This window comes from Pelophylax lessonae, assembly GCF_965119305.1.
Source record: "Pelophylax lessonae genome assembly, chromosome: 11".
Classification (NCBI taxonomy): domain Eukaryota; kingdom Metazoa; phylum Chordata; class Amphibia; order Anura; family Ranidae; genus Pelophylax; species Pelophylax lessonae.
This window is the reverse complement of record NC_138778.1, coordinates 52,447,597-52,473,219: the sequence shown is the minus strand read 5'-3', so window position 1 is coordinate 52,473,219 and position 25,623 is coordinate 52,447,597. Positions and strand designations below refer to the sequence as shown.

Below are 25,623 nucleotides of genomic sequence, written 5' to 3'. Positions count from 1 at the left end.
ACCGCGGCGGTTCTGCCCGCGATTATAAGCCGACATGTGAATGCAGCCTAAACCATGAAACTTAATTACTGAAGGAGCTGAGAATCTTCACTAATTTAATAATGAAAGTGAACTTATACACACATTTTTGAGAGAAGATTGCCAACTCCTTTAGTAAATGAGCCTTCATTTATCAGAAAAGCTTGGATAAAAATGCACAGTATGGAGCAGCAGACGGTCTTACATGACCCTTTTTTTTTATCCGCAGCAGAATCGGATAGCATGGTGGTTCACACTAGTGCGATCCGATTCTGTGCGAACTTGCAGATTGCACTGCAATATGCGATCTCGACTGGGGGTGTCGTTAACTTTTAATTGACACCCCCTGCGTATCGCATATGGCAGTGTGAACTGCCAGGGGTGCGGGTGCGATGCAGGAACACGCTGTATATTCGCAGCGCTCCCGCATCGCAGAAGTGTGAACCGGGACTAAAGTGGAAAAAAAGCATAACCATATAATAGAGCTGCATGATTAATCCTTAAAAAAAAAAAAAAAAAAGCCGCAATCTCGATTCACCCCCCCCCCCCTCACGATCTTAAAGAGGTTGTATCCCCCCAAAAAAAATACTTACCTCAGAACGAAGCCCCCATACGGTCGCCTGGACACCACTGAGGGAGCTGACATGTTCCGTGTTCGGCAGCTCCAGCGCGGTGAGTGGCCGGTGCCGCGATGAGGTCACTCCCGCGCATGCGCTCGGGGAGTTCACTTTCCGGCAAGGAGCACTGAAGGTCTGGCAAGATACCCCGGACCTTCAGAGCGCATGCACTGCCGGTTTCAGCGGCTGCGTGCAGGGTGAATATCTCCTAAACTGTGCATTCATTTTACCTACAGGTAAGCCTCATTATAGGCTTACCTGTAGGTAAAAATGAAAAAGCGGAGTAAACTACCACTTTAAACCAGCATGTCCATGATTCTTACAGAGCTTTTCTCTGCTCACTCACAGCTGTCAAAAAAAAAAAAAAAAGCCTCCAGCAAATGTTCATCAACATTGTTAGATAACTATAAAACACAATGTTTTACAATGTATCATTTCATTCTTTTAGATCAAAGGAATGAACTTCCGTCTGTAAGTGAGGGCAGTTTAACCTCCTAAAGACCAGGCCTTTTTCTGATACTTGTTGCTTACAAGTGTAGCACTACTCCCAAGGGGGCTGCTGAGTGTGGGTCCCCCTGGGTTACCGCTAGCAACAGTAGTATCTTTAAACAGTTTTCCCAAGTGTAAATACCTCAGACAGGAACCAGTCCAGTTTCTTTGGATTTTTAGGTTTATTTGAGAACTTGGATAGGAGAAGGGATGAGTGAGATACTCCAACTACTGAACTATGCACAAATAGGCAGGGACCCTACAAAAATGCTGCTTAAATGCTGGTTAATGCTTGCTGACGCTGATCACGGCTAGGCCGCTTACTATGACTTCACCTCTGACTGTGGAAAAGTCCTTTGAGCCCTGAGGTACTCCTTCCTAGGGTAGCTGACTTGTAGTGCAATCTGTATTACTGAACACTTCAGGGCCCTTCCTGGCACCCCCTTTAATCCCCAAACTTCAGGGATTTAGTACTTGCCACAACCTTTACTGTACTCTCCTGGTTAGCTGGCTCCTGGATCCCCCTAGACCTCTCTGGAGTGGTCCCCCTTCCTAGGCAGACCCCTGGGCAGATCTTAAGTACTCACGACATTGTTTTTTCCAGAAGGTCTCTGCCCAGCAGCTCCACTCGTTCAGCACACTCTGGATCCTTTGCAGCCCAGCTCAACCTCTGGTCCCCGTAGGCCAGGGGTCTCCAAACTATGGCCCTCCAGTTGTTCGAGAAATACATTTCCCACCATGCCTATGAATGTCAGAGTTTTACAATGCCTCATGGGACGTGTAGTTCTGCAACAGCTGGAGGGCCGTAGTTTGGAGATCCACTGCCGTAGGCCAACTGCCCAGACCACCTTCACACTTTAGCAGGGAGACAGCCGTCACCTCCTCCTGGGACTGATGCTCCCGCCAAAAGACACTCTGTCACATGCTCCCTCCAGATTAATTTCCAATCCCAGGGTGCAATGCGGCAATCCCCGCCCACTAAGACAGTCATAAACCCTGGTGCGCCAGGTTTCCTCCACTGTCCATCAAGGTCCCTCATCGGAACAGTGGGGAGACTCCCCAGGCTCAGCAGGCCACACCTGGAAGAATGCAACAGATTAGCTAACAGATCTGGCCCCCCTGATAAGCAGACAGGGCCACATATATGCTTTTTCCTAGCACCTACCTAGGAGGGTGCTACACAAGTTAACCACTTTACGACCGCTCACAGTAATATTACTGCGGCAGAGTGGCTCGTTATCGTCTGACGACGTAGTACTACGTCGTCAGACACTCCCCCTTCTGGGCGGCCGGAGGCTCGCTCCCGCTGTTTTCATTCACAGCGGGAGTCGGGCCAGGGGAGGAGCAGCAGTGATCGCCGCTGCTCTTACCCGATCGTCGGGGATCGAGTCTGGAGACCCGCCCGCTGTGTGTAAACAGAGCGGGCGGATCTCCATAGTGACAGGGAGTGACAGATCGGACTGTTCAGCATAGCTGGACATCCGATCTGTCCCTGACTCACTCAGTCACCTCCCCCCCCCACACGTCAGTAAGCACCAGGCATACATTAACCCCTCCCTCTCCAATAAAGTTAACCCCTTCCCTGCCAGTGTCATTTTTACAGTAACAGTGCATATATATAGCACTGATTACTGCAGTAATGTCACTGGTACCCCCAAAAGTGTCAAAAATGTCAGTCAAGGGTCCGATCTGTCCGCCGCAATGTCGCAGTCCCGCAAAAAAAAAAAAAAAAAAAAAAAAAAAAAAAAAAAAAAAAAATCGCAGATCGCCGCCATTACGCGTTAAAAAAAAAAAAACACCAAAAATGACAGAAATCTTTCCCTTTGTTAGTAAACGCAATAACTTTTGCGCAAACCAATCAAAATACGCTTATTGTGATTTTTTTTACCAAACATAGGTAGCAGAAAACAAATTGGCCAAAAATTTTTTGGGGGGGTAATTTCATATAAAAAAATGTTAAAAATAGTTATTTTTTCAAAATAAACGCTCTTTTTTTTGTTTATAGCGCAAAAAGTAAAAATCGCACAGGTGATCAAATACCACCAAAAGAAAGCTCTGTTTGTGGGGGAAAAAAAAGACGTAAATTTCGTTTGGGTACGGCATCGCACGACTGCGCAATTGTCAGTTGAAGTCGCACAGCGCCGAATCGCAAAAAGTGGCCTGGACGGAAGACAGCAAAATCCTCCGGTGGTAAAGTAGTTAAAAAAAAAAAAAGTTGAAAATTTCTTAGAACCCCCAAACATTAGATATACTTTTTCTTTTTTTTTAGCAGAGACCCTACAGAACAAAACGGCGATCGCCAAAGTCTTTCAAGCACAGTTTTTTTGGGGAAGAATACACAATGAATTAAAAAAATAAGAAACAGTTTAAAGTTAGCCCAATTTTTTTGTATAATGTAAAGATAATGTTACGCCGAAAATCGCGATCTTTATTCCAAGCAAAAAAATTGTGAGTCTCATTTTATCCAGAATCGCCTAGCTCTACTATATAACTAAAAATACCACCCCCCCGCCCTTCTGGTTCCCATCCAGTATGAAAAAAAAAAAAAAAACCACAACAACAACGTGTAACCATTTTCAAACCATTTTGGTCATTTGATCCCACAACCCATCACCCACATGTCGTACAGACTGCTCAAGCGCGAAACAAATTTTAGCGTTTAGCTGCATTTAGCAATTTTTCTGCCCTAAAGCTCCTTTCTTGAACACGCTGGGGAATTTTTTTTTCCCAGCCTGTAAAAGTCTATGTGTGAGTGGGCACATAGGGCTTGATTTACAAAAACTGGAGGGCACAAAATCTGGTGCAGCTCTGCATAAAAACCAATCAGCTTTCAGGTTTTTTTGTCAAAAGCCTAACCAGTTCCCCTTCATGATCAGGCCATTTTCTGTAACACAGCACTGCGTTATTTTAACTGACAATTGCACGGTTATGCGCCGCTGTACCCAAACAAAATTTACATCCTTTTTTCCCCTACAAATAAAGCTTTCTTTTGGTGGTATTTGATCACCTCTGGTTTATTTTTTGCGGTATAAAAAAAAAAAAAAAAAAAAAAAAAAAAAAATTGGAATAAAAAAAAAAAAAAAAAAAAAAAAATTGTACTTTCTACTTTAAAACATATCCAATAAAATAAAATGAAAAGAAAAAAAATCTAAAATTTCAACAATTTACGTATTCTGCTACATATTTTTGGTATAAAAAAATCTCAATAAGCGTATATTAATAGGTTTTTAGTAATGGCACTGATCAGTGACTTATAGCGGTACTGCGGTTTTGCAGTGGACACTGACACTTTGCAGGAACTAGTGACAAGAATACAGTGATCAGTGCTAAAAACATGCACCGACACTGGCTGGGAAGGGATCACCATCAGGGGCAAAGGGTAACTGTGTGCCTAACCAGTGCTTTCTAACAGACTGGCAGGTGCTTTCCCTAGGGGGATTTGCAGGAACACACAGGATCAATTCTCTACTGACAGAATGGAGATCTGCCTTATATATATATATATATATATATATATATCTATATCTATCTATCTATCTATCTATCACTATTTTTTATTTTGCAGGTTGCTTTAACCACTTGCCGACCGCCACAAGTACATATACTGCGGCGCTCAGCCCCTCACAGGCAAAGTGACGTACCGGTACGTCACAAGCCTGTGAGGCTCTGGGGAGCGAGCGCGCGCCGCCGGAGGCACGGTCACCCGATGTCCACCGCTCACTCACGATCGTCCGTGGAAAGGCAGGCGGCTAGTGTAAACAAGCCGCCTGTCATTCTCCCCTGTGTAGGAACAGTGATCATCTACTATGTAGGACCGTTGATCATTGTTCCTACACCTCAAGCCACAGCCAATCACAGTTAGAATCACGCCCCTAGGGACACACACAGCCCCCCTCCCTCTCAAAAAAGTTAACCCCTTCACTACCAGTGTCATTTTACAGTAACAGTGCATATGTATAGCACTGATTACTGTAGTAATGTCACTGGTAACCCCAAAAATGTCAGTCAGGGTCCACTCTATCCGCCCCAATGTCGCAGTCCCGCAAAAAAAAAAAAAAAAAAAAAAAAAAAGGAGGACGTCAAATTTGTTTAGGTACAGCGTCGCACGACCACGCAATTGTCTGTTAAAGTCACGCAGTGCCGAATTGCAAAATAGGCCCTGGTCAGGAAGGGAGTAAAATCTTCCGGGGCTTAAGTGGTTAAGGGACTTTATTACACTCAGATGGAAGCTCTTCCCTTTGATCTTTAGATGATACAAAAGATATGTACAAAGTACAGAATGACATTTTTGTTGGCTCCATTTCCTGTCTGAACACAAATACAGAGTGTCAAGATGAATCTTTTTTGTCTATTTTTGTTTTTTTTTTATATAGACAGCAGCAGCTGCTAGAGTGCTGAGTAAAGTCCAGGGTCCCCAACTAATAACGAAGGGCAAACATTTTTTGTTTTGAATTGAGAGGGATTAGAAAATACCATATTTTGGGTTGTCATCAGAACAGGAACAAAACGTAAATCTTCCAATAGGGGACACTAGATCTAGTGACAACCAGGGATCCCCTTGCTTTGGAGCGATTTCCTCTCACTTCCTGTATTGGCTATTAGACCAGAAGTGAAGGAAAATCTCCTAAATGGGACACAGACAGAGATGAAAAGAGATGGCAGGGATTTTAAGGAATTTCAATGACCGCAAACAAGCATGCCGATCAGGAGATGCAGGATCATGCATTTTCAGAGGCAGCCTCATAGCACAGGGCTCCTCCATGGGGAAACTTGTAAGCAGCTCACTGCACACTCTGACTGCCACAGATAGATTTGTCCCCGCATTGTAGAGTTTCTTTAATACGATTGTACAATCACATTGTATGGAGCATAGTCAGCCTGAGCCCCCCGCCGGTAGTTGTGCCCTCCATGTCCCGATCCTCACCTCTACAACCCGTGTGCGCGCACGCTCTGCTCCCTCCGATCACCTGTCCGATCTGAGCCGCAGCACACTGATGACGTAGAGGACGCCCTGCCCATCCCGGAAGTCTCCTCAGAGTCTCCGCCCATCTTGCCCAGCCGTGTTACACAACGAGCCAGACATTGACAACACGGGGACAACATGTTATGCAGGGCGGCGATCCGGAGCCTGCTGGCGGCTGGGGGATGCGGGAGGGTCCCGGTAGCCAGGGCCAGCCGTGCAGAGAGGACAGGTAATAAGACTAGGCCTCAGCCTGGAGGAAAGACCCGGATAGTGCGGCGGCGGGGGGCGGAGAGCACACTGACAGGGGGTGACTGGCTGCACTATGTATTCTGGATTTCCCATTCCTCCGTGTCCCCCCCTCCTTCTCATACCTCCATTTCCCCCCCCCCCTCCCATTCCTCGGTCTCTTCTCCCCCCCCTTCCCATTCCTCGGTGTCTTCTCCCCCCCCCCCTTCCCATTCCTCGGTGTCTTCTCCCCCCCCCTTCCCATTCCTCGGTGTCTTCTCCCCCCCCCCTTCCCATTCCTCGGTGTCTTCTCCCCCCCCCCTTCCCATTCCTCGGTGTCTTCTCCCCCCCCTTCCCATTCCTCGGTGTCTTCTCCCCCCCCCCTTCCCATTCCTCGGTGTCTTCTTCCCCCCCCCCTTCCCATTCCTCGGTGTCTTCTTCCCCCCCCCCTTCCCATTCCTCTGTGTCTTCTCCCCCCCCCTTCCCATTCCTCTGTGTCTCCCCCCCCCCTTCCCATTCCTCGGTGTCTTCTCCCCCCCCTTCCCATTCCTCGGTGTCTTCTCCCCCCCCTTCCCATTCCTCGGTGTCTTCTCCCCCCCCTTCCCATTCCTCGGTGTCTTCTCCCCCCCTTCCCATTCCTCGGTGTCTTCTCCCCCCCCTTCCCATTCCTCGGTGTCTTCTCCCCCCCCTTCCCATTCCTCGGTGTCTTCCCCCCCCCTTCCCATTCCTCGGTGTCTTCCCCCCCCCCTTCCCATTCCTCGGTGTCTTCCCCCCCCCCCCTTCCCATTCCTTGGTGTCTTCCCCCCCCCCCTTCCCATTCCTTGGTGTCTTCCCCCCCCCCTTCCCATTCCTTGGTGTCTTCCCCCCCCCCTTCCCATTCCTTGGTGTCTTCCCCCCCCCCTTCCCATTCCTTGGTGTCTTCCCCCCCCCCCTTCCCATTCCTTGGTGTCTTCCCCCCCCCTTCCCATTCCTTGGTGTCTTCCCCCCCCCTTCCCATTCCTTGGTGTCTTCCCCCCCCCTTCCCATTCCTTGGTGTCTTCCCCCCCCTTCCCATTCCTTGGTGTCTTCCCCCCCCCTTCCCATTCCTTGGTGTCTTCCCCCCCCCTTCCCATTCCTTGGTGTCTTCCCCCCCCCTTCCCATTCCTTGGTGTCTTCCCCCCCCCCTTTCCATTCCTTGGTGTCTTCCCCCCCCCTTCCCATTCCTTGGTGTCTTCCCCCCCCCCTTCCCATTCCTCGGTGTCTTCCCCCCCCTTCCCATTCTTTGGTGTCTCCCCCCCCCACCCCCTTCCTTGGTGTCTCCCCCCCCCCCCTCTCACCCCTTCCCATTCCTTGGTGTCTCCCCCCCCCCCTCACCCCTTCCCATTCCTTGGTGTCTCCCCCCCCCACCCCCTTCCCATTCCTTGGTGTCTCCCCCCCCCCACCCCCTTCCCATTCCTTGGTGTCTCCCCCCCCACCCCCTTCCCATTCCTTGGTGTCTCCCCCCCCCCCACCCCCTTCCCATTCCTTGGTGTCTCCCCCCCCCCCACCCCCTTCCCATTCCTTGGTGTCTCCCCCCCCCCCACCCCCTTCCCATTCCTTGGTGTCTTCCCCCCCCCCACCCCCTTCCCATTCCTTGGTGTCTTCCCCCCCCCCCACCCCCTTCCCATTCCTTGGTGTCTCTGCAGGGGATCTCTGCGCTGATACCCCACTAAGCAGGCAGATGACACTTCCGTATCCGATCCGCTGGTGCAGAGCGGACATACACAGCCCGCTGTTCTCTATGGGGCGGTCAGATGGAAATGTACCATCTGATTCGCTGAACAGATCAGATGCGGGTGAGTCACATCCGCCGCTCTATAGAGAAGAATGGAGGTTTCAGTTGGGTCCACCTGAACAACTGACAGGTGACCCAATTGTAACTTCTGTGTGAAAAGGGGACTTTACTCTTCTTCCAGTGACATGTAATACATTTTTTGTGGGAGTTCAGCGATATATAACAGCCTATGTGTGTCTCTTGGTACTTCTCTGAGAGCTCCTTTCATTGTCAGTAAACAAGTTGATGAATCCAAAGCAGACAGAACTGGGCGTCACCGTGAACATTGCATAACCCCATGCAATTTGCTGATTATTAATTGAGGTATTTTGTTTTTCAGCAGACTGGCGTGATAAAAAGTCCACAGAGGAGGAGTCGGAGCACAGACCACTCTACATGGATGTTCAAGCAACCACCCCAATGGTGCGTTGTGGTATACCTATTTCTGCTAAGTACACCCAAGACATGTAATAATAATGCCCCCCCCTGTATCCTTTTACACTGGCTGGGAAAAATGTTTTTCTGTTAGTATTTTTATTATTATGCTTCATCTAGCAGTGGAGGACTTTTGGGTTTTTGAAAGATCAGATTTGTAATGTACATAGCTGAAGAGACCCTGTTATTTTTCCTATAAGTGACAAAATGACAGGGTCTCTTTAAAGCCCACCCTGTGACTCCGTTCTACTTGGCTCCAGAGCATTCCCCCTCTATCACAGCTGCCACAAAAGACAGGTGGTGGCTGGTGTGAGATTTCAAGTTTCATTCGATGAAAAGGATTCACAATGTTTACCTACCTGGGTGATGATGCAAACATATGAAATCAAGTAAAATGACAGCTTGAACACATCAGTTTTTGAAAATATGATGCAACATTGAAGCAGTTGTTGTAATTGATCACACTGGTATGTATGTGATCAGCATTATAGACCTTAAAGTTATTGATCGACCGATATCGTTTTTTTTTTTTTTTTTTACTACTGATATTTTGGTCATCGGATATCGGTATCGGCCAATATTTTCGGACATTAAATTTTATTTTTTTTTTTATGTCTACAGGTACTGTGGTGGAGGGATCTGGGGGGGTCTAAAAGACCTGAAACCCCTCCTCTGCACTTAAAAGCATTCAAACCACTAAGTTTGGCTGTTTTGAATGCTGTAAGTTTTTTTAATTCGGCACCGCCAGTACCTGGAAGTGATGTCATGACATCACTTCCGGGTACTCGGCGGTGCATAATTCAAAGAAATGGAGACCCGGTGGCAGCAGCGGTGCAGATGGAGACCCGGTCAGACGGCAGTGGTGGAGGTAGGATGCCCTGGTCTCCCGGTGGGACAGGAGACCTGGACGAGGGAGGGGGGGGGGGGGAGTCCCCTCCCGCTCCTTGGAATGACAGCCGAGCGGCTTCTCAGCCGCATCGGTTGTCATTCCAAGACAGCCGACCGTTGGCTATGGACGCTGGTATCGGGGTGATGCCTCTAGCTGCAGGCGTCACCCCGGTACAAGCACTTTCCCGAATTATCGGCAATATCGGTAAATCAAAAGGCCGATTCCGATATATCGGGGAATGTGCATATCGGCCCTCGATATATCGACTTTGCCGATAATCGGTCGATCACTAAAAGTATATCTAAGATCAAAATTGAAGTTATTCTTCAGCATTTTAGATCTCGGGTGTGGTGGCTGCATTAGTTTTCCTTTTTTTTTTTTTTTTTTTTTTTTCACCTGGTGATCCAGCTATCTGCAAACTTCTGTCCTAGGATGATGGAATGCACCCGCCATACTTTATCCAAGAGCAGAGTTGCCACTCATGAACAGGAAGTGCAAGGACTACGAAACATCTCCTACTCTCCTCATCTGCAGAACACATAGTCCATAGTAATGAACTGGGCAGAGCTGATAAGGCAAAACTGCAGAGTGCACAGGACAACACTGGATTTCTGGCAGGATCAATAGATTTTATATATTTTTTTTCCTTATCAAACCGATTTAACAAAAATGCTTTCAATGGTTTCTTTAGCAGACAAAATGGGAGTAAAAAAGAGTTCATATTTAGGGTTTACATATAGTGTAGAGTAGACATGCATCTCAGAAAAACTATATTAGCTAATACCATCAGTAAACTGTAATCCAAACCAAAGGAATCCTCCAAATGTCGTCAGTGTAATAGATCAATATAAGGTAACTAGGTTTTGGTTAAAGCAGAAGTAAACTCGCAATATACTCGTGGATTATGGCATGCGCCCACCTCCTTCTGTGCTGTCCTCCAGTGATGAGAACAGGAGTTACATTGTGTTCAGCATCTGGCCCATTTCTGCCATCTAAAGCCCCGTACACAAGTACCGATCGGCCGTCTTTTGTCCCCGGGCTGTCGTATCTGTTGAAAAGTGCAAAAGACTGCACAAGAATTTTGTCCGCCGACTACAGCCGACTGCAGAAGTGATGTCATGTGATGGTTAACTTTCCCTGTGTTTTTTCTTTGCTGAGCATGCCCAGTCTTGCAAATCTGCTGTCTGTCGGCCGAAATCTGTACTGACTGGCGAACAGTCGGCCGTTCTGGTGTCGGCATACAAAAATTTTAATGCTTGCATGACAGATTCTTGTCGGCAGAATGTGCGCTGACGGCTGTCGGAGGCATCATACTAACAAGCCTACAATCGGCAGATCGGTCGTCGGCCGAAGCTTTTCGCCCGACGATCAGTACGTGTGTACGGGCCTTTACAGATGCAGAGAGTGCACATGCGCTGTAGTGTACACCAAAAATAAAAAATTGATAGGGGAACCTTTTTGTTGGGGGAGGGGGGGGGGGACTTTGCATGCCTCTTCTGACAACAAAAAAATCTCTATCGCCTAGCAGTTTTTTTAGTTTTAGAGTTTAATTTCACTGTATGTACAGATATACTTTGGGAATGAATTGGTATTTTAGGATAGGAGTGACCTTTTAGGCCTTAGTCACACCATACGTGCATGGTGTTTTCCAAAACTGATGGAAAAAACAGGAAGATTTCAGTAACAGAGACACAAGTTTACATCAGTTTTCATGGGCATACAGTGAGTTTATATGCATGTTGACATCAGTTTTCATGTGTCATCACTTTCTCTTCTGCCCTGTTCACATCACAATGTTGTCACGTCAGGTTTTTTTTTTTTTTCGCGCAGAAAACTGAACACACGCTTAAGATTTCTAAATAACAAATATGCTAATAAAATCAAAAGATCAAAGCATTAGCAGCGCTTAGAATCATGTTATAATAGCATAAGACAAAGGAATAATGTCCATATAAAACACCCGGTGGAGATGATTCTTCCTAGGATGGTAGACTGTGGCTAAAGGATCAGATACTTGCATATGTAACCACCACCACACCTCATGGAATAACGCTCTCTTTAGCTATTAAACTCACCAGAGCTCAAATCAAATACGCTTTAAAACTGATCCCTTTTCCTTATCATGGACTCCTGTTCAAATTAGTCACCCTTCCCAATCTCCGCTCAAGCTCTCTCCAACGTATCTTTAGCCACATGGAGTATCTTCCAAGGTCAACTTTAGCATCAGGGCCCACAAGCTACGCCTCTGGGTCTGCTTCAGTTTTCATGCACATTACAGTGAGTTTTTATGCACATTGGCATCAGTTTTCATGTGTCATCACTTTCTCTGCCCTGTTCACACCACAATGTTGTCATGTCATTTTTTATTTTTTTTTCCGCGCAGAAAACTGAACACACATTGCGGATTTCTGCACAGAAAGAAATCTGTTAGTGTTGTGGGGTGAACAGGGCACATAGAGAACAATTGTTTTCCCTGTGCCCTTGCAGAATCTCTGCTGAAAAACTCAGGTCTCTGCACATGGTGTGAACAAGGCACCATGGTGCTGAGACGTCAGTTTTTCTGCACGTGTTCTGCAAGGGTTCAAAGAAAATGTGCCCTGTTCACACCACAATGTGCGGATGTTTTTGTGCAGAAATCTGCAACGTGTATTCGGTTTCATGCACGGAAAAAAAAACTGGCATGAAATTAATGTTGGTGTGAACAGGGCACATAACTGATGCGCATAAAAATTGACTGTCAGTGCCGGTTCACACTAGTGCGGTTTGCGAGATCACATGTAATTAGGAACGCACTGCTCCTTCATTACATGCGATCGGATGTGCGGATGCGAGTTCAGCCATACACTTTGTATGGCTGAATTTGCACTGTATCCGCACCAAACACGCACATGAGGCATTTTTTGAGCCGCATCAGGATCGGATCGCACAGTGGTTCACACTTGTGCGATCCGATTCTGTGTGAACTGTCAGATCGCACTGCGATATGCAATCAAACTTGGGGTGTCGTTAACATTTAATTGACACCCCCGGCATATCGCATATGGCAGTGTGAACTGCCAGATGTGCGGATGCGATGCGGGAACAGGCTGCATATTCGCAGCCTTCCCGCATCGCACAAGTGTGAACCAGCACTCAACGTGTCAAAACTTCACTGAAACGCGCATGAAAACTGACAAACTTATGTCTCTGCAAGTGAAATTTGCACGGTTTTCCCATCGGTTTTCATGCACGTATGGTGTGAACGAATCCCTAAGGACTCGTTCACACCTATGCAGGTTGTATATTTCAGGTGCATTTTGCGATTTTTTTTTTTTTTTTTTTTTTTTTTATTACACGTTTTTCATCCATTGAAGACTATGGAACCAAAAACCAGAAAAGTCCATTGCCCTTTCCATAAAATGCACAGATGTGAAAGTGACCCATAGACCATGTTAAATGGACTGTAGTGTGTTTCTGCAAAACTGAAAATGCACAGGTGCGAACCAGGCCTTAATCTAAAACATGCATGGTGATGCATACATTTTTATATTTTCCTTGTAATTTGTAAAAAAAAAAAAAAAAAAAATCTTTCTGAGTTCCGTTATATCAGTTTTAATTCTTTTAGCAAATTTGAATGCAGGCCTTTACGCGCTTCTGTTCTGGAGATACTGAGACAGGCCTTGCCCACTAAGGTGGAAAAAGTGGGAGCTAAAGAAAGGAGAGTCTGCCTCTATGATGACGTGTTGAGCCCCATTATGAGAGAACTGCTGAATTAAAGCAATGAGCCAATCGCCTAGATGGGGAATGCTATTTCTGGAGTTCTACCGTGCACAGTATAGAATGTCCCTTGTGTTGCCATGATTCAAGTGAACATTTAACCTTCAAATTACATTTTTGGGATATTACATTACAAAATTGGCTTGTGTAGTGATTATACATTTTTAGCTGTGTTTTCAGTCTACCTTTTTTTTTTTTTTGTTTAGGTTAGAGTGATGAATAGTTTTTATTGCTGTCTCTCTTTCTTTGTCCTCATCAGTGAGATTTTTCAGCACTTTCTGTTACCAAAGGCATCACAGGAAGTGGAAATATCTTTAACAGTTGTCACCTAAGAAAGGGTCTCAATTGCAATACCAGCTGTTTAAGTGACAGTTGTAACATTTTGAATTCTCCCTCACTTGTCTCTCCAGTGACAGTGGCTTCTAGGATGATTAGTAAATGTAGATGTGCCCAATGGTGACACAGACAACAGCAAACACTTGGCAGAGGGATCGACCGATTATTGGCAAGGCCAATCTATCGAGGGCCGATATTGACTTTTGCCGGTATATCTGTATTGGCCCGGAACTGGCCGATATTCCAAATATTGCTCATTTGAGGGTAAAATGATGTCCCATAGCTATCATCATTCCGTTTTACAAATGTTATTGAATATGCCACTCACATATGTACAAATGAAAGATATAAGCAATGAAGTGATGTCATGACATCACTTCCGGGTACTCTGCGCCAAATTAAAAAAAATGACAGCATACAAAACAGCCAAACTTGGCGTTTTGAATGCTTTTAAGTGCAGAAGAGGGGTTTGGGGTCTTTTAGACCTCCAGATACTTCCACAAGAGTACCTGTCAAGTGATAAAAATAAAAAAACATATTTTTTTTTTCTCAAATGTATGAAAATATCGGCCGATACCAATATGCAATGGCCAAAGATATCGGTATCCGCAACGAAAAACCGATATCGGTCGATCACTAGTTTTAACCTTTCCCCACTGTATCCAAAAGGACAAATTTTGACTGGAGTTCTAATTTAATTTATGTTCTAATTTGTGATTATTTAATGACTTTAGGTTTTAAAAATCTAGTTTTAAGGTTTGTTTCTCAATGTACAATCTTTATTTTTAGGATCCCAGGGTACTAGACCGTATGTTGCCTTACTTGGTGAATTACTATGGAAACCCTCATTCAAGAACCCATGCGTACGGCTGGGAGAGCGAGAAAGCGATGGAAAAAGCACGAGAGGTAACTCCAATTAGGTTTTGTTAAAGGGTGGCTATGCCTTTATTAAAAATGGGACCAGGGTAATCCTTGAACCATCTTTTTGAGCAGTAACTAAGAATTCTCAATGTCTACTAGTCATGTATGACTGACTGAAAACAGTGTATTTTCTCTATGCCTGACATTTTATCTCGGCAGTTATTTACCAGGGAAGCAGAGTACTAGCCTTTCAAGGGAAAATCTACAAATCTTTGTACATACTATAATTAAATATGGCGCAAAAAGCATAACAATGTGTGAGTTGCAATTACCTTGTGCAGTTATTAATAAGTTCCAGACTTCATCATTGTACACAGGATGTGTGTAACACGTCCAGTCTCTCTACCCTGCTCCTGGGACCCAATATTCTGTAATTGTCAGCTTTGATTAATTGAAGCCAGCGTTATGTACTCAGAGAAGGTGTTGACCGCTTTAGCTGTCAAAAGCACAATCAGTGTTTATAAAGAACACTGCTCCATAAGCGATTATGCATTGATGCAAAGTAACATATTGTTACTTTTGAATGATTCTGTTCATTCGTCTGCATTCTGAGCAGTGCTCAGGTGGTCACAGGCTCCCAGCTCTAGAGAATCCACCTGCATAAGAAACTGCATCCCACCCCACCCTCAACTATCCTGCTCTCACTTACTTCCCCCCACCCTGATGTCACCCAACTCCCTAACTCCTACGACCTTCCTCTCAAACCACTCCTCTACTTATCTTCATAGACAATTTGGTATCGTTAATTGATATCGGCGAGTACTTAAAAACAAATTAAAGTATCGGTACTCTATGTTAAAAAAAAATAAAAAAATGGTATCGGTGCATCCCTAATTACTAGCTGTAACTTTTGCACAAACCAATCAATATACACTTATTGGGATTTTTTTTTGGCCAAGCCAAAAATAATGTAGCAAAATACAGATTTGTTTAAATTCATGAAGAAATTACATTTTTCTCTTTCATTCAACTGACAGACACAGCTCTTGGTATTTATAACCATTGGGTTATACTGCCCCCTACAGGAGTAGTACACTAGGCAGAAAAGAATTCTGGCTACACCAATGGGCAGTCCCAGGGGGTATACTCCCCCTCTCTGCTAAAGCCACTCAGTTTTTTTCTGCCTAGTCAGGAGTAAGCACCTTGTTCCTTGCTGAGGATCTCTGGGCCTGGCATTTTTTTTTTCTCCTGGATTTTTTCCTGTGAGATCTACAATCAACTGCCGGACGGGGTGACAGGCTGGATAATCTAGATCTAGTGGTCAACCCAGTCTGGCCAGTGAGCACGCAGACCTCAGCTCCACGCTAGGTCAGCTGTGGCATAGCCCCACTGGATGGGGGCTGGCCTGTGAGTTAAACGCCTTGCGAAGTCGCATACGACCGGGGTCTCAACCCGAGCCGCAGAGTTCCTCCTGGCCGACAGCCCCCGCATTTCGATGGAGAGGGGTTCTGTCTGGAGCGGTGCCCGCCTGGTTCCTGGTATGGTGAGTAGTTGTCCCCCACCCCCTCGCCCCCTGGAGGGTTTTGGGGTGGGCGTGGACCCCTCTTTGGGACCATTGGACCCCCGGGTTCCTCTTCTTCCCCCAGGCAACCCCCCCCCTTGCTGAGTCCCTCACCTGCCCCCCCCCTCCACATATGTTGGGGCTATTTTTTGATGGTCTGGCCACTGTTCCTGGGGTGGAGGCAGGGTGCTTACCAGCGATGGGGATTTGAGGGGGGAGCGGCGCCAACAACTGGACGATCGACTGTGCCGAGGGGTGGGGGTGTACCTTGTGGGGGCTTCTGCCAAGGCCCCCCCCCCCAATCCTGCCTGGATTTGTTTCTGAGGCCTGGTCTTCCCCCTGGGTCCCTGTATGGCTCGTGTTGCCTTGCGGGGCCGCCATTTTGTTGTAGCCTTTGTATTCCTATACACGGTGGCCATGTTTGTGTAGTCCGGCCTTTTTGCTGTAGTTTGCCATTGAAAAGAGAGGTGGCCATGACAGTGGAGCCCCGTGGGTGGCATTTTCTGCATTGGCAGCCCCTCCTCATGCCCCAGTGCTGACTCCTCGATGATTGCCGCATGTGTAGTGCATTATCCTGGTGGCTGTAGGCACTTGTTTCTGCGGCTGGTGGGGTCCCCCCCCCCCCTCTCTGCTGAGGATCGCTTAGTGCCTGGCGACCGGGGGGTGCAGCCAAGTGCGGTGGGAGTTGTTCCTTAGCAGTGTTTTTTACACTTTTTGTGGGGTCCCCCTGGTGACCGGGGGGTGCAGCCAAGTGCCAAGCCAAGTGGAGTCTTTGGAGCACATTTTCCCACCTTATCCCCCTCTCCGAGGCTACGGGTGCATCCATGCACTGACGGCAGTCCTGGAGTCCCTTGTGTCCTAGGTGAAGGTGGCCTTTGAGCGTCAGGCTAGCAAAAAGCACCCCCTGCCTCATCTGTCTCATCAGATCCTAAATCTGATTCGGCCACAGCAGACGTGGGTAACCCTGCTGGGTATGCAACCACGTGCCTGGAATCTGCTGATAGTGAGGATGATTCCTCCACGTCTGCGAACACGCACGAAAAGGCGCTGGTGGATGCGTGATTGTGTCTGTGCGTGAGACCCTAATGGTGGATAATGTGGATTAAGCTGCAACTGAGGCACAGATACCCTTTGGCACTCACAAGCCATGTAGAGCAGCAAAAGAGTTTCCTTTCCCTGGTAATTTTGGGAGGATTGTCGCAAGAGAGTGGGGACAACCAAAGCTCTTTACTAGGCATTACCCAGATGAGTCCCTTCTTAAGAAGTGAACTGTGCCACCAGTGGTGGACCCTCCGGTTTCCAGATGGAACAAGGCAACCATGATTTCGGTTGAGGAGTCCCCGGCTTTTAAGGATCGGGCTGACAGGAAGGCGGAGGCTGTGGCCCGCAATATGTACACTCTGGCTGGTTCGGCGATGAGGCCAGTGTTCACCATTGGAGGGCCTAGCTGGCAGACCAGCTGGTCCAGGGGCTGCAGTTTATCTGTGATGCCTCTTTGGATGCAGCTCCCCTGATGGCTCACCTCTGTTTTGGCGGTGGTCCTTCGGCGTGTCTTTTGGCTCAAGTGCTGGTGTGCAGATCAGACTTCATAAAAGGCCTTGACTGCTCTTCCTTTCCACGGAGATCACCCGTTTGTAGCTACCCTGGGGGGGGGAGTACTTTTCTTCTGCAGGCTACTAAGGGCAAGGAACCTCGTTGTAGGCTTAGGTCTTCCTTCTCTGCTGATAAGTTTTTTTTTTTTTTTTTTGTCCCTCAGGGTCGGCTGACAAGGGCTCAAAGCCTTTCACAGCCTCTTCAGGGGGATCCAAGTGAGCCTGGTCTAGCAAGCCAAGATCGGGTTTCTCCAGACCCGTGGATAAGACTTCTTCAGCATGAAGGTGCGCCCTTACCGGTATCGGGGGTGGGGGGGGGGCGTCTTTGCTGGTTTCTGAATCCGTGGACTTCCCTAGTGCATGACAAGTGGGTCCACAAAGTCATTTGATCCGGCTACAAGATTGGGCTTTGCTCTTGTCCCCCTGCAAGGTTTTTTTCCTTCCAACTTGCGCCTGTCCCCAGACCACTTACAGGGCCTGTTTGGGGTGGTACAAGACCTGTTCCTACAAGGGGTGATTGTCCCAGTTCCTACTTTGGAACGTTTTCAGGGTTTTTACTCAAACCTGTTTACAGTCCCCAGGAAGGAAGGCAAAGTGCGTCAAATCCTGGACCTCAAGGCGCTCAACTGCTTTGTGCCGGGTACAGAAGTTCCGAATGAAATCCACTAGAATGGTGGTGGCATCCCTGTATCAGGGAGATTTCCTTGCCTCTATCGATATCAAGGATGCTTACCTTCACATTCTGATATGTGGCAGTCACCAGCGTTTTCTCTGCTTTGTTGTGGGAGAGGAGCATTATCAGTTCGTGGCGTTACCCTTTGGTCTTCACAAAAGTGTCAGCCCCGGTGCTAGCTTTGCTATGCCAGAGGGGGATCGTGGTACTGGGCTACTTGGACGATCTCCTGTGGTTGGAGTCTCCCTCTGTTCTGGTGGAAAACCTGGAGCTCACAATGCGAACTCTGCAGGAGTTCGGCTGGATTCTGAATTTTCAGAAGTCTGCTCTGCTCTGGTTCCGTCCACAAAGCTGGACTATCTGGGCCTGACTCTGGACTCGGCCTTAGCCAGAGTGCTCCTTCCTTTTGGAGTTTGTCCAGAAATTGCAGGCTGCGATTCGTCTCCTGCTGTCCAACAGATGGTCATCCTTCTCGACTTGCATGCGGGTGCCCGGCCTGATGGTGTCTACCTTTTTGAAGCAGTTCAGTTTGCACAGTTCCATAGGAGGTCCCTGCAAAGGGAGATTCTGACCAAATGGGACAAGACTCCGCAGTCTCTGGACAATCCGATCTGGCTGAGTCGGGGGAACAATGGGAGTCCCTGACATTGTGGCTTCATTCTCCGGCATTTCCGCTGGGAAAATCCTTCCTCCCCTTGTATTGGACAGTGGTCACCACGGATGCCAGCCTGTCTGGCTAGGGAGGTGTCCTCGGCACGCATTCTGCTCAGGGTATCTGGATGCTGTAAGGGTCCAGACTGCCGATCAATGTATTGGAACTCTGAGCGATCAGACTGTGTTTGGATCATTGGACGGATCATGGTTCAATCGACCAATGCCACGGCCATGGGTTATGTCAATCACCAAGGGGGCACAAGAAGTGTCCTGGGGGCTCTGGAGGTAGCCAGCATTCTTAGGTGGGCAGAACGGTCCATTCCAGCCCTTATCCTCCTTACACATTCCTGGGGTGGAAAATTGGCAGGCGGATTACCTCAGTCGGCAGGCGTTGGACCAAGGGGAGTGGTCCCTTCATCCGGAGGTGTTTCATCAGCTGTGTCAACGGTGGGGTACCCCCAAGGTGGATCAGTTAGCGTCTCAGCTCAAAAGAAAGGTGCAGAGGTTTGTGGCTCGGTCAAGGGATCCTCTGGCGGATGCCACGGACGCGCTGGTGGCCCTCTGGGGTCCGTGTCGGCTGATTTACGCCTTCCCTCTCAACCTTCTGCCAAGACTTCTACACAGGATCGAGGCAGAAGTGATTCTGGTCATCTTAGTAGCTCCAGACTGGCCTCATCAGGCTTGGTGATCTGATGCGGCTGATCGTGACGTTCCTTGGAAGTTTCTTCTCAGGGAGGATCTGCTGTGCCAAGGGCCGATCTTCCATCCTGCTTTAGTCGCTGGCTTTAACGGCTTGGCTGTTGAACGCCAGTTGCTGAAGGATAGAGGTTTATCATGTTTGGTGATTCCTACACTGTTGAAAGCTAGGAAATCTACTTCTTGAAAGATCTACCATTGTACATTGTGTGGCGTGAGTGGCTTGGGGTTCATCCTCTCTCCTCGGTGGCTCGGATCCTAACCTTTCTTCAACAGGGGGTTGAACAGAAGTTGGCCTCAAGTACCGTCAAGGCCAGGTGTCGGCTTTGGTGGTCTCCTTCCAGTGACTTTTGGCCACACACTCCCTGGTGCTTACTTTTCTTCAGGGTTTCCAACATTTGGTCCCTTTAGTGCGGGCTCCTTTGCCGCTTTGGGAATCTCAATTTAGTGCTTTCAGCTCTACAGAAGCCTCCCTTTAAAAAAAATTTCCGGAGATTACCGTTTACGCTGTCCCAGAAGGTGGCCTTTTTGGTGGCTATCGGATCTGCACACAGGGTTATCCTGTCGTTCACCCTATCTGGTGACAGGGATAAGATGGTTCTTCGCCCTTGTCAGTCTTTCCTTCCAAAGGTTTTCTCTGATTTTCATTTGAATGAAAACATTGTGTTGCCTTCCCTGTGTCCTAGGCCTAAACATTTGAAGAAAATGGCCTTGCATGCCTTGGATGCGGTCCGGCCAATTAGGGCGTAACAGGCAGCTACGGAGTCTTTCAAAAAGTCAGACTCTTATTTGTGCTCACAGGTGGGCATCGTAAAGAGTTGTCCGCTTCCTCTGTGATCATTTCCAGATCAGACAGACGGTGGTTCATTCCGTCATCGGGCGTCAGTAACACAGGTTTGCAAGGTGGCCACCTGGTCGTCGATGCACACTTTTACAAGGCTTTATAAAGTGGATGTGTTGGCATCTGTGGATGCTTCCTTTTGGCCACAAGGTTTTGCAGGCTGTGGTTTAAGAGGACCTGATCCTCTTTGAGAGTGTATTGTTTTTTTCAGGGGGGCTCCTAAACTCCTGTTGCCTAATGTTTAGCCTTGGGAATTTTTTTCTTGTTCTCACCCCTCATGTTTAACACTGCTTTGGGACATCCCAATGGTAATGAATGCCGGGAGCTTTGTCTATCAATGCATGAAAGAGAAAAAGGGTTTTTTGACTTGCTGTAAAATCCATTTCTCTGTTGTTCATTGACGGACACAGCACCCACCCCTCTGTGGCGTTATAATTCTCCTGACACTGCTTGTAACAAAACTGAGTGGCTATATTAGAGAGAGGGCGTATACCCCTTGGGACTGCCCATGGGTGTAGCCAGAATTCTTTTCTGCCTAGTGTCCTACCCCTGTAGGGGGCAGTATAACCCAATGGTTATCAATACCAGGAGCTGTATCCATCAGAGAAGTGGATTTTGCGGTAAGTCAAAAATCCCATTTTTTTTTTTTTTTTTTTTTTTTCGTTTTATAGCTCAAATTAAAAAAAAAAAAAAAAGCCAGTGGTGATCAAATACCACTAAAAGAAAGCTCTATTTGTGTGAAAAAAGAAATTTATATAAATATTTTTTGGGTACATTGTTGCATGACTGCGCAATTGTCAGTTAAAGTAACTCAGTGACAATAAGTAAGAAGGGGGGGTCAACACGCTGGGAAGCACTACCACTGAGCTAATAATTCCCCTATGTCACAGTATACAGTATTGTCAGTGTCTAATTGGTATAAGACATCAAGCCTGAAAAAAAGCATTTGAAAATGGGAATATATAAATAAGCATTCTATGTATTTATTTTGGCATATTGATTTACTTGTCACAATCGGACTGCCAGCACTGCATATAGCATTGACGATCTATTTTGGGATTCTAGGACAGAGAGAAAGAGATGACTTATCCAAGGACAAATGAACCAGTGCTGCGACCTTGTCTTTTTTTTTTTTCCCCTCAGTTGAATCGTTTGAAGTTTAAACACTTTACTGTAATGAAATGTAGATTATCGAATGTATTTATCTGAAAAAAAGTTTTATTTTTCTTATGCAGCAAGTGGCAAACCTGATTGGAGCAGATCCAAGGGAGATCATTTTCACAAGCGGGGCCACTGAATCAAACAATATTGCTATAAAGGTAAATTGTAAGTTTCATTATTAGTCCTTTTATGAAAGTCAGTCAGTTTTTGTGCCTTAGGCTTATTATTCCTGCGGAGACACCGTGTGAGAGATAATCTCTCCAAAATTAGAAGAATTCCTCTTTTGAATAGTTGTCCCTAAAACAGAGATGGTGAAACAATTTGCTTTACTGATAATCGCTACCCTATCCATTATAATAAATATATATATATATATATATATATATATATATATATAATTACACACTATCTCCCAAAAGTGAGTACACCCTCACATTTATGTAATTATTTTATTATATCTTTTCATGTGACAACACTGAAGAAATGACACTTTGCTACAATGTAAAGTAGTGAGTGTACAGCTTGTATAACAGTGTAAATTTGCTGTCCCCTCAAAATATCTCAACACAACCATTAATGTCTAAACCGCTGGCAACAAAAGTGAGTACACCCCTACACACCTGCTGAGAGGCTGAGCCGGGTGCCGGGGTCCAGGCATGTGGGTGGATCCTGACCCTATTGTTGTCATCTTGCCCCAGCTTGGACCGGCTCTGTGACGGCTGTCAGCTGAAAGCAGATCGCAGGAGTGCAGAGCAATCTGAACTCATGTGATCCACTGGAGAAGTGCAGCCAAACATTTGTAGAGCCGCCTTTTTTTTTTTTTTTTCTCATTTAAATGAAGATGGTATACTTGCTTTCACAGAGCAATCCCTTGCCTCTTCTGGAGTCCCTCGCTCGCTCTGTCCACCCCTTTTTCCCCTAAGCTATAGGGGCATCCCTGCGAGTGTGCTCCCGACCCAGGCTGTGTGTGTCTTTTTAGATGCACACAACACTAGATTAGGGGCCGACTGCATGCCCCTGCGCCCCCAATGGATGGTCTGCCACTGCAGGTGACTAGCTGTTTCAGAGAGAGGTCAGCAAAGGAAGCCTCTTTAATAGGGGGCCCATCATGACAGCCAGAGAACCAGGATTTTTAGAAGGAAGTCTGCAATGGCATTCCCTGTATTTCACTATGACAGATTTCCTTAACAATGGGGGCGTTTATTTTCAATTAACTTCTTCTTTTGTTTCTGATATTGGTCCTCTTGTTTTAGGGAGTAGCCAGATTCTACAAGTCCCGCAAGAAACACATCATCACCACTCAGACTGAACATAAGTGTGTCCTGGATTCATGCCGCTCTTTAGAAGCAGAAGGATTTCAGGTCACTTACCTTCCTGTTCAAACGAACGGCCTAGTGGACTTAAAGGTGACTGCCACATAAGATTCTCTCATTATGTTTTGTGATCGTGTAGCAGATATTCTTCTTGGTTTTTCCTTTCTGTTAAAGGCACGGTTATTTTTGCTTTTAGGTTCTACAAGAGGCTATCCGACCGGACACTAGTCTGGTATCTGTTATGGCTGTGAACAATGAGATAGGAGTGAAACAGCCTATAGCAGACATTGGTTAGTATACATTTTTTATTTTTTTTTTATCTTAAAATTTTTTTAAAACTGAACTCCAGGTAAACCGCTAAATACAGGGATGGAATACATAAATAGTGGCTGTTGTACCTTTTAAAAGATTTGTATTTCAGTCCATCCTGTCCTGAGGCTTAGACAGCGGTTTTACACACCACAGTTTTGCCTGCAGTCAGGAGGGGACCTGATCGTTCTCTATTGCAGTTTTGCTTTCACTTAACTGGACAGTAGAAGGAAAAACAGCCCACTAATATGTTGTTCTCATTGTCGGCTTTCTCTTCAAATCATCATTCTCTTTGTATTGCAGTACAGCTGCTTGGCTCCTTGTGCTTTTTCTCCCTCATTTTTTTTTTTTTTTCTTTTTTAACATTTTTTATTTATTGTAAGAGGTTCACCAAAATATCAGGAAACAGCCATAGTGGATAGGCAAGTCATAAGATTTCCATAACCTTACCACTTTAACTGCCGGTATACGGTAGTTAAAGTGGCACTAAACCCACAACAGTAAAATCTGTGTGCTTGTTATACTCGCTGTGGAATCTAAGAGGTTAATCCTCCGCATTGTGTAAAAAGGCTGTTTGATCCTGTCTGCTCTGATCCTACCCTTCTTCCAAAGTCCCGAATTCATCTGCTGCTAGAACAGAGGCTTGAGGAAAGACTGCACATGCTCAGTTTAGTGTATATTGCTAGAGCGTTTTTTTTATTCTTTTCTTGGGAGGGTGCCTGTGATCAGCACAGGGCCAATCAGCACTGTCCAGACAGACAGTCAGGAATCCTGCAATCTCATAGGACAATCGGGAGAATGAAAACTCCTCCTACAAGCTTTAACCAGACACTAATAGAAGTCACAAGACTGCTAATTAGAAAAGGTGTTTAGCAGTTTATATTTGCTAAAATTATTGCATTTCCATGTTCTGTGTAATATGGGAGACCAGATTAATGGCGCTTTTCCGCTGCGAGTACCGGCTCGTCACTGCTTGGCCCAGCTCGGCTTGCTTTTCCACTGCGTGGTATGAGTCGGCCCTTTTCAGCACTGTATAGGCTCTACTCGGCTCGATTTGCTTTTCCACTAAAGTAGTAAGTGGGTGGGATTACGATTCTCTGACCAATCAGTGGCTAGTAGTGACAAACAATCAAGGCTGCATGCAAAGGATTGTGGGATATGGTATAGGTACGGCCCGCTTGGAACCCCAACCAAGGTGGTACTGTTTAAGCAAGCCGTACCATGTAGTGGAAAAGCACCGCTGTAACAAACTGTACCGAACCGTTCTAACACGTACCATGCAGTGGAAAAGAGCCAAAGCGAGCCATACCGAGCCGTACCATGCAGTGGAAAAGCGCCAATAGTGAATGCAGGGTCCTGGGTTTAGCAACAATTTAAGTGTAAGTAGATACAACCCAAACTCCCTCCTCATTTTTGACCTCAGGTGTACAGGGACTGCTAAAAACTGATACCTGGCTAAAGTCAGATACTTGCACTGCTTTAAAAAAAATAAATAATTATGTGTATTATAGGTGGTTGTTTAGGCTCAAGGTTTTTGTGCAGCAGTGCCCCTAGCCCCCCCCCTAAAACTTACCTGGGCCCCATCTCGATCCAGCGATGTGCACAAGAGCCTCAGCTCTTCCACGTCTCGCCCTCCTCATTGGCTGAGACGGCAGTGGTAGCCATTGGCTCCCGCTACTGTCAGTCACAGCCAGTGAGCCAATGAGGAATGTGCGGGGGTGGGGGCTGAACCCCACTCTGCTTGTGAATGGACACATGGAGCAGGGGCTCAGGAGCCCCCATAGCAAGCTGCTTGCTATGGGGGCACTAGGCAGGAGGATGGGGCCTGGAGCGCCAGCATGAGACCAGAGAAGTGGAGAATGGGGGCTGCTCTTTGCAAAACCATTGCACAGAGCAGGTACTTCCCATTTACCACTTCCCACCCGTAGGACGGCATATGACGTCCTGGACTTTAACCACTTGCCGACCGCCGCAAGATCATATACTGCAGCGGTCAGCCCCACCTGGGCAAAGTGACGTACCGGTACGTCACTCGCCCATGAGCCAATAGGAGGCGCGCTCCCGGCCTCGCTCGTTCCCTGATATCCCTGTGCGAGTGACCGGCTGCTCCAATGTCCGCCGGTCACTCGCGATCTCCCGCTGGAGAGGGAGAAAGGCAGGCGGCTAATGTAAACAAAGCCGCCTGTCATTCTCCCTGATGTAACTGCAGAGACTATACGATCCTGCTATGTAGGTGGTATGTCTCTGTGGTTACATCAAAAGCCACGCCCCTAGGGACACACTTAACCCCTGGATCTCTAAAGTTGGCCCCTTCCCTGCCAGTGTCATTTTTACAGTAACAGTGCATATTTATAGCACTGATTACTGTAGTAATGTCACTGGTACCCCCAAAAATGGCAGTCAGGGGTCCGATCTGTCCGCCGCAATGTCGCAGTCCTGCAA

The 25,623-nt window shown here is 46.9% G+C and overlaps 1 protein-coding gene across 2 annotated transcripts in view; it reads left to right on the top strand.

The window, feature by feature from the left end:
* Positions 1-6,162: 6,162 nt before the first annotated feature.
* NFS1 (NFS1 cysteine desulfurase) overlaps positions 6,163-25,623 on the top strand; it is a 34,080-nt gene continuing 14,619 nt past the window's right edge. The window contains exons 1-6 of one of the 2 annotated variants that reach the window (XM_082271380.1): positions 6,163-6,316; positions 8,445-8,527; positions 14,310-14,426; positions 21,634-21,717; positions 22,813-22,965; positions 23,069-23,162. In XM_082271380.1, coding sequence (XP_082127506.1) covers positions 6,226-6,316; positions 8,445-8,527; positions 14,310-14,426; positions 21,634-21,717; positions 22,813-22,965; positions 23,069-23,162 — 622 coding nt within the window. In that variant the 5' untranslated portion in view covers positions 6,163-6,225. The remainder of the gene's footprint in view (positions 6,317-8,444; positions 8,528-14,309; positions 14,427-21,633; positions 21,718-22,812; positions 22,966-23,068; positions 23,163-25,623) is intronic. The other variant, XM_082271381.1, reaches the window with a different exon arrangement.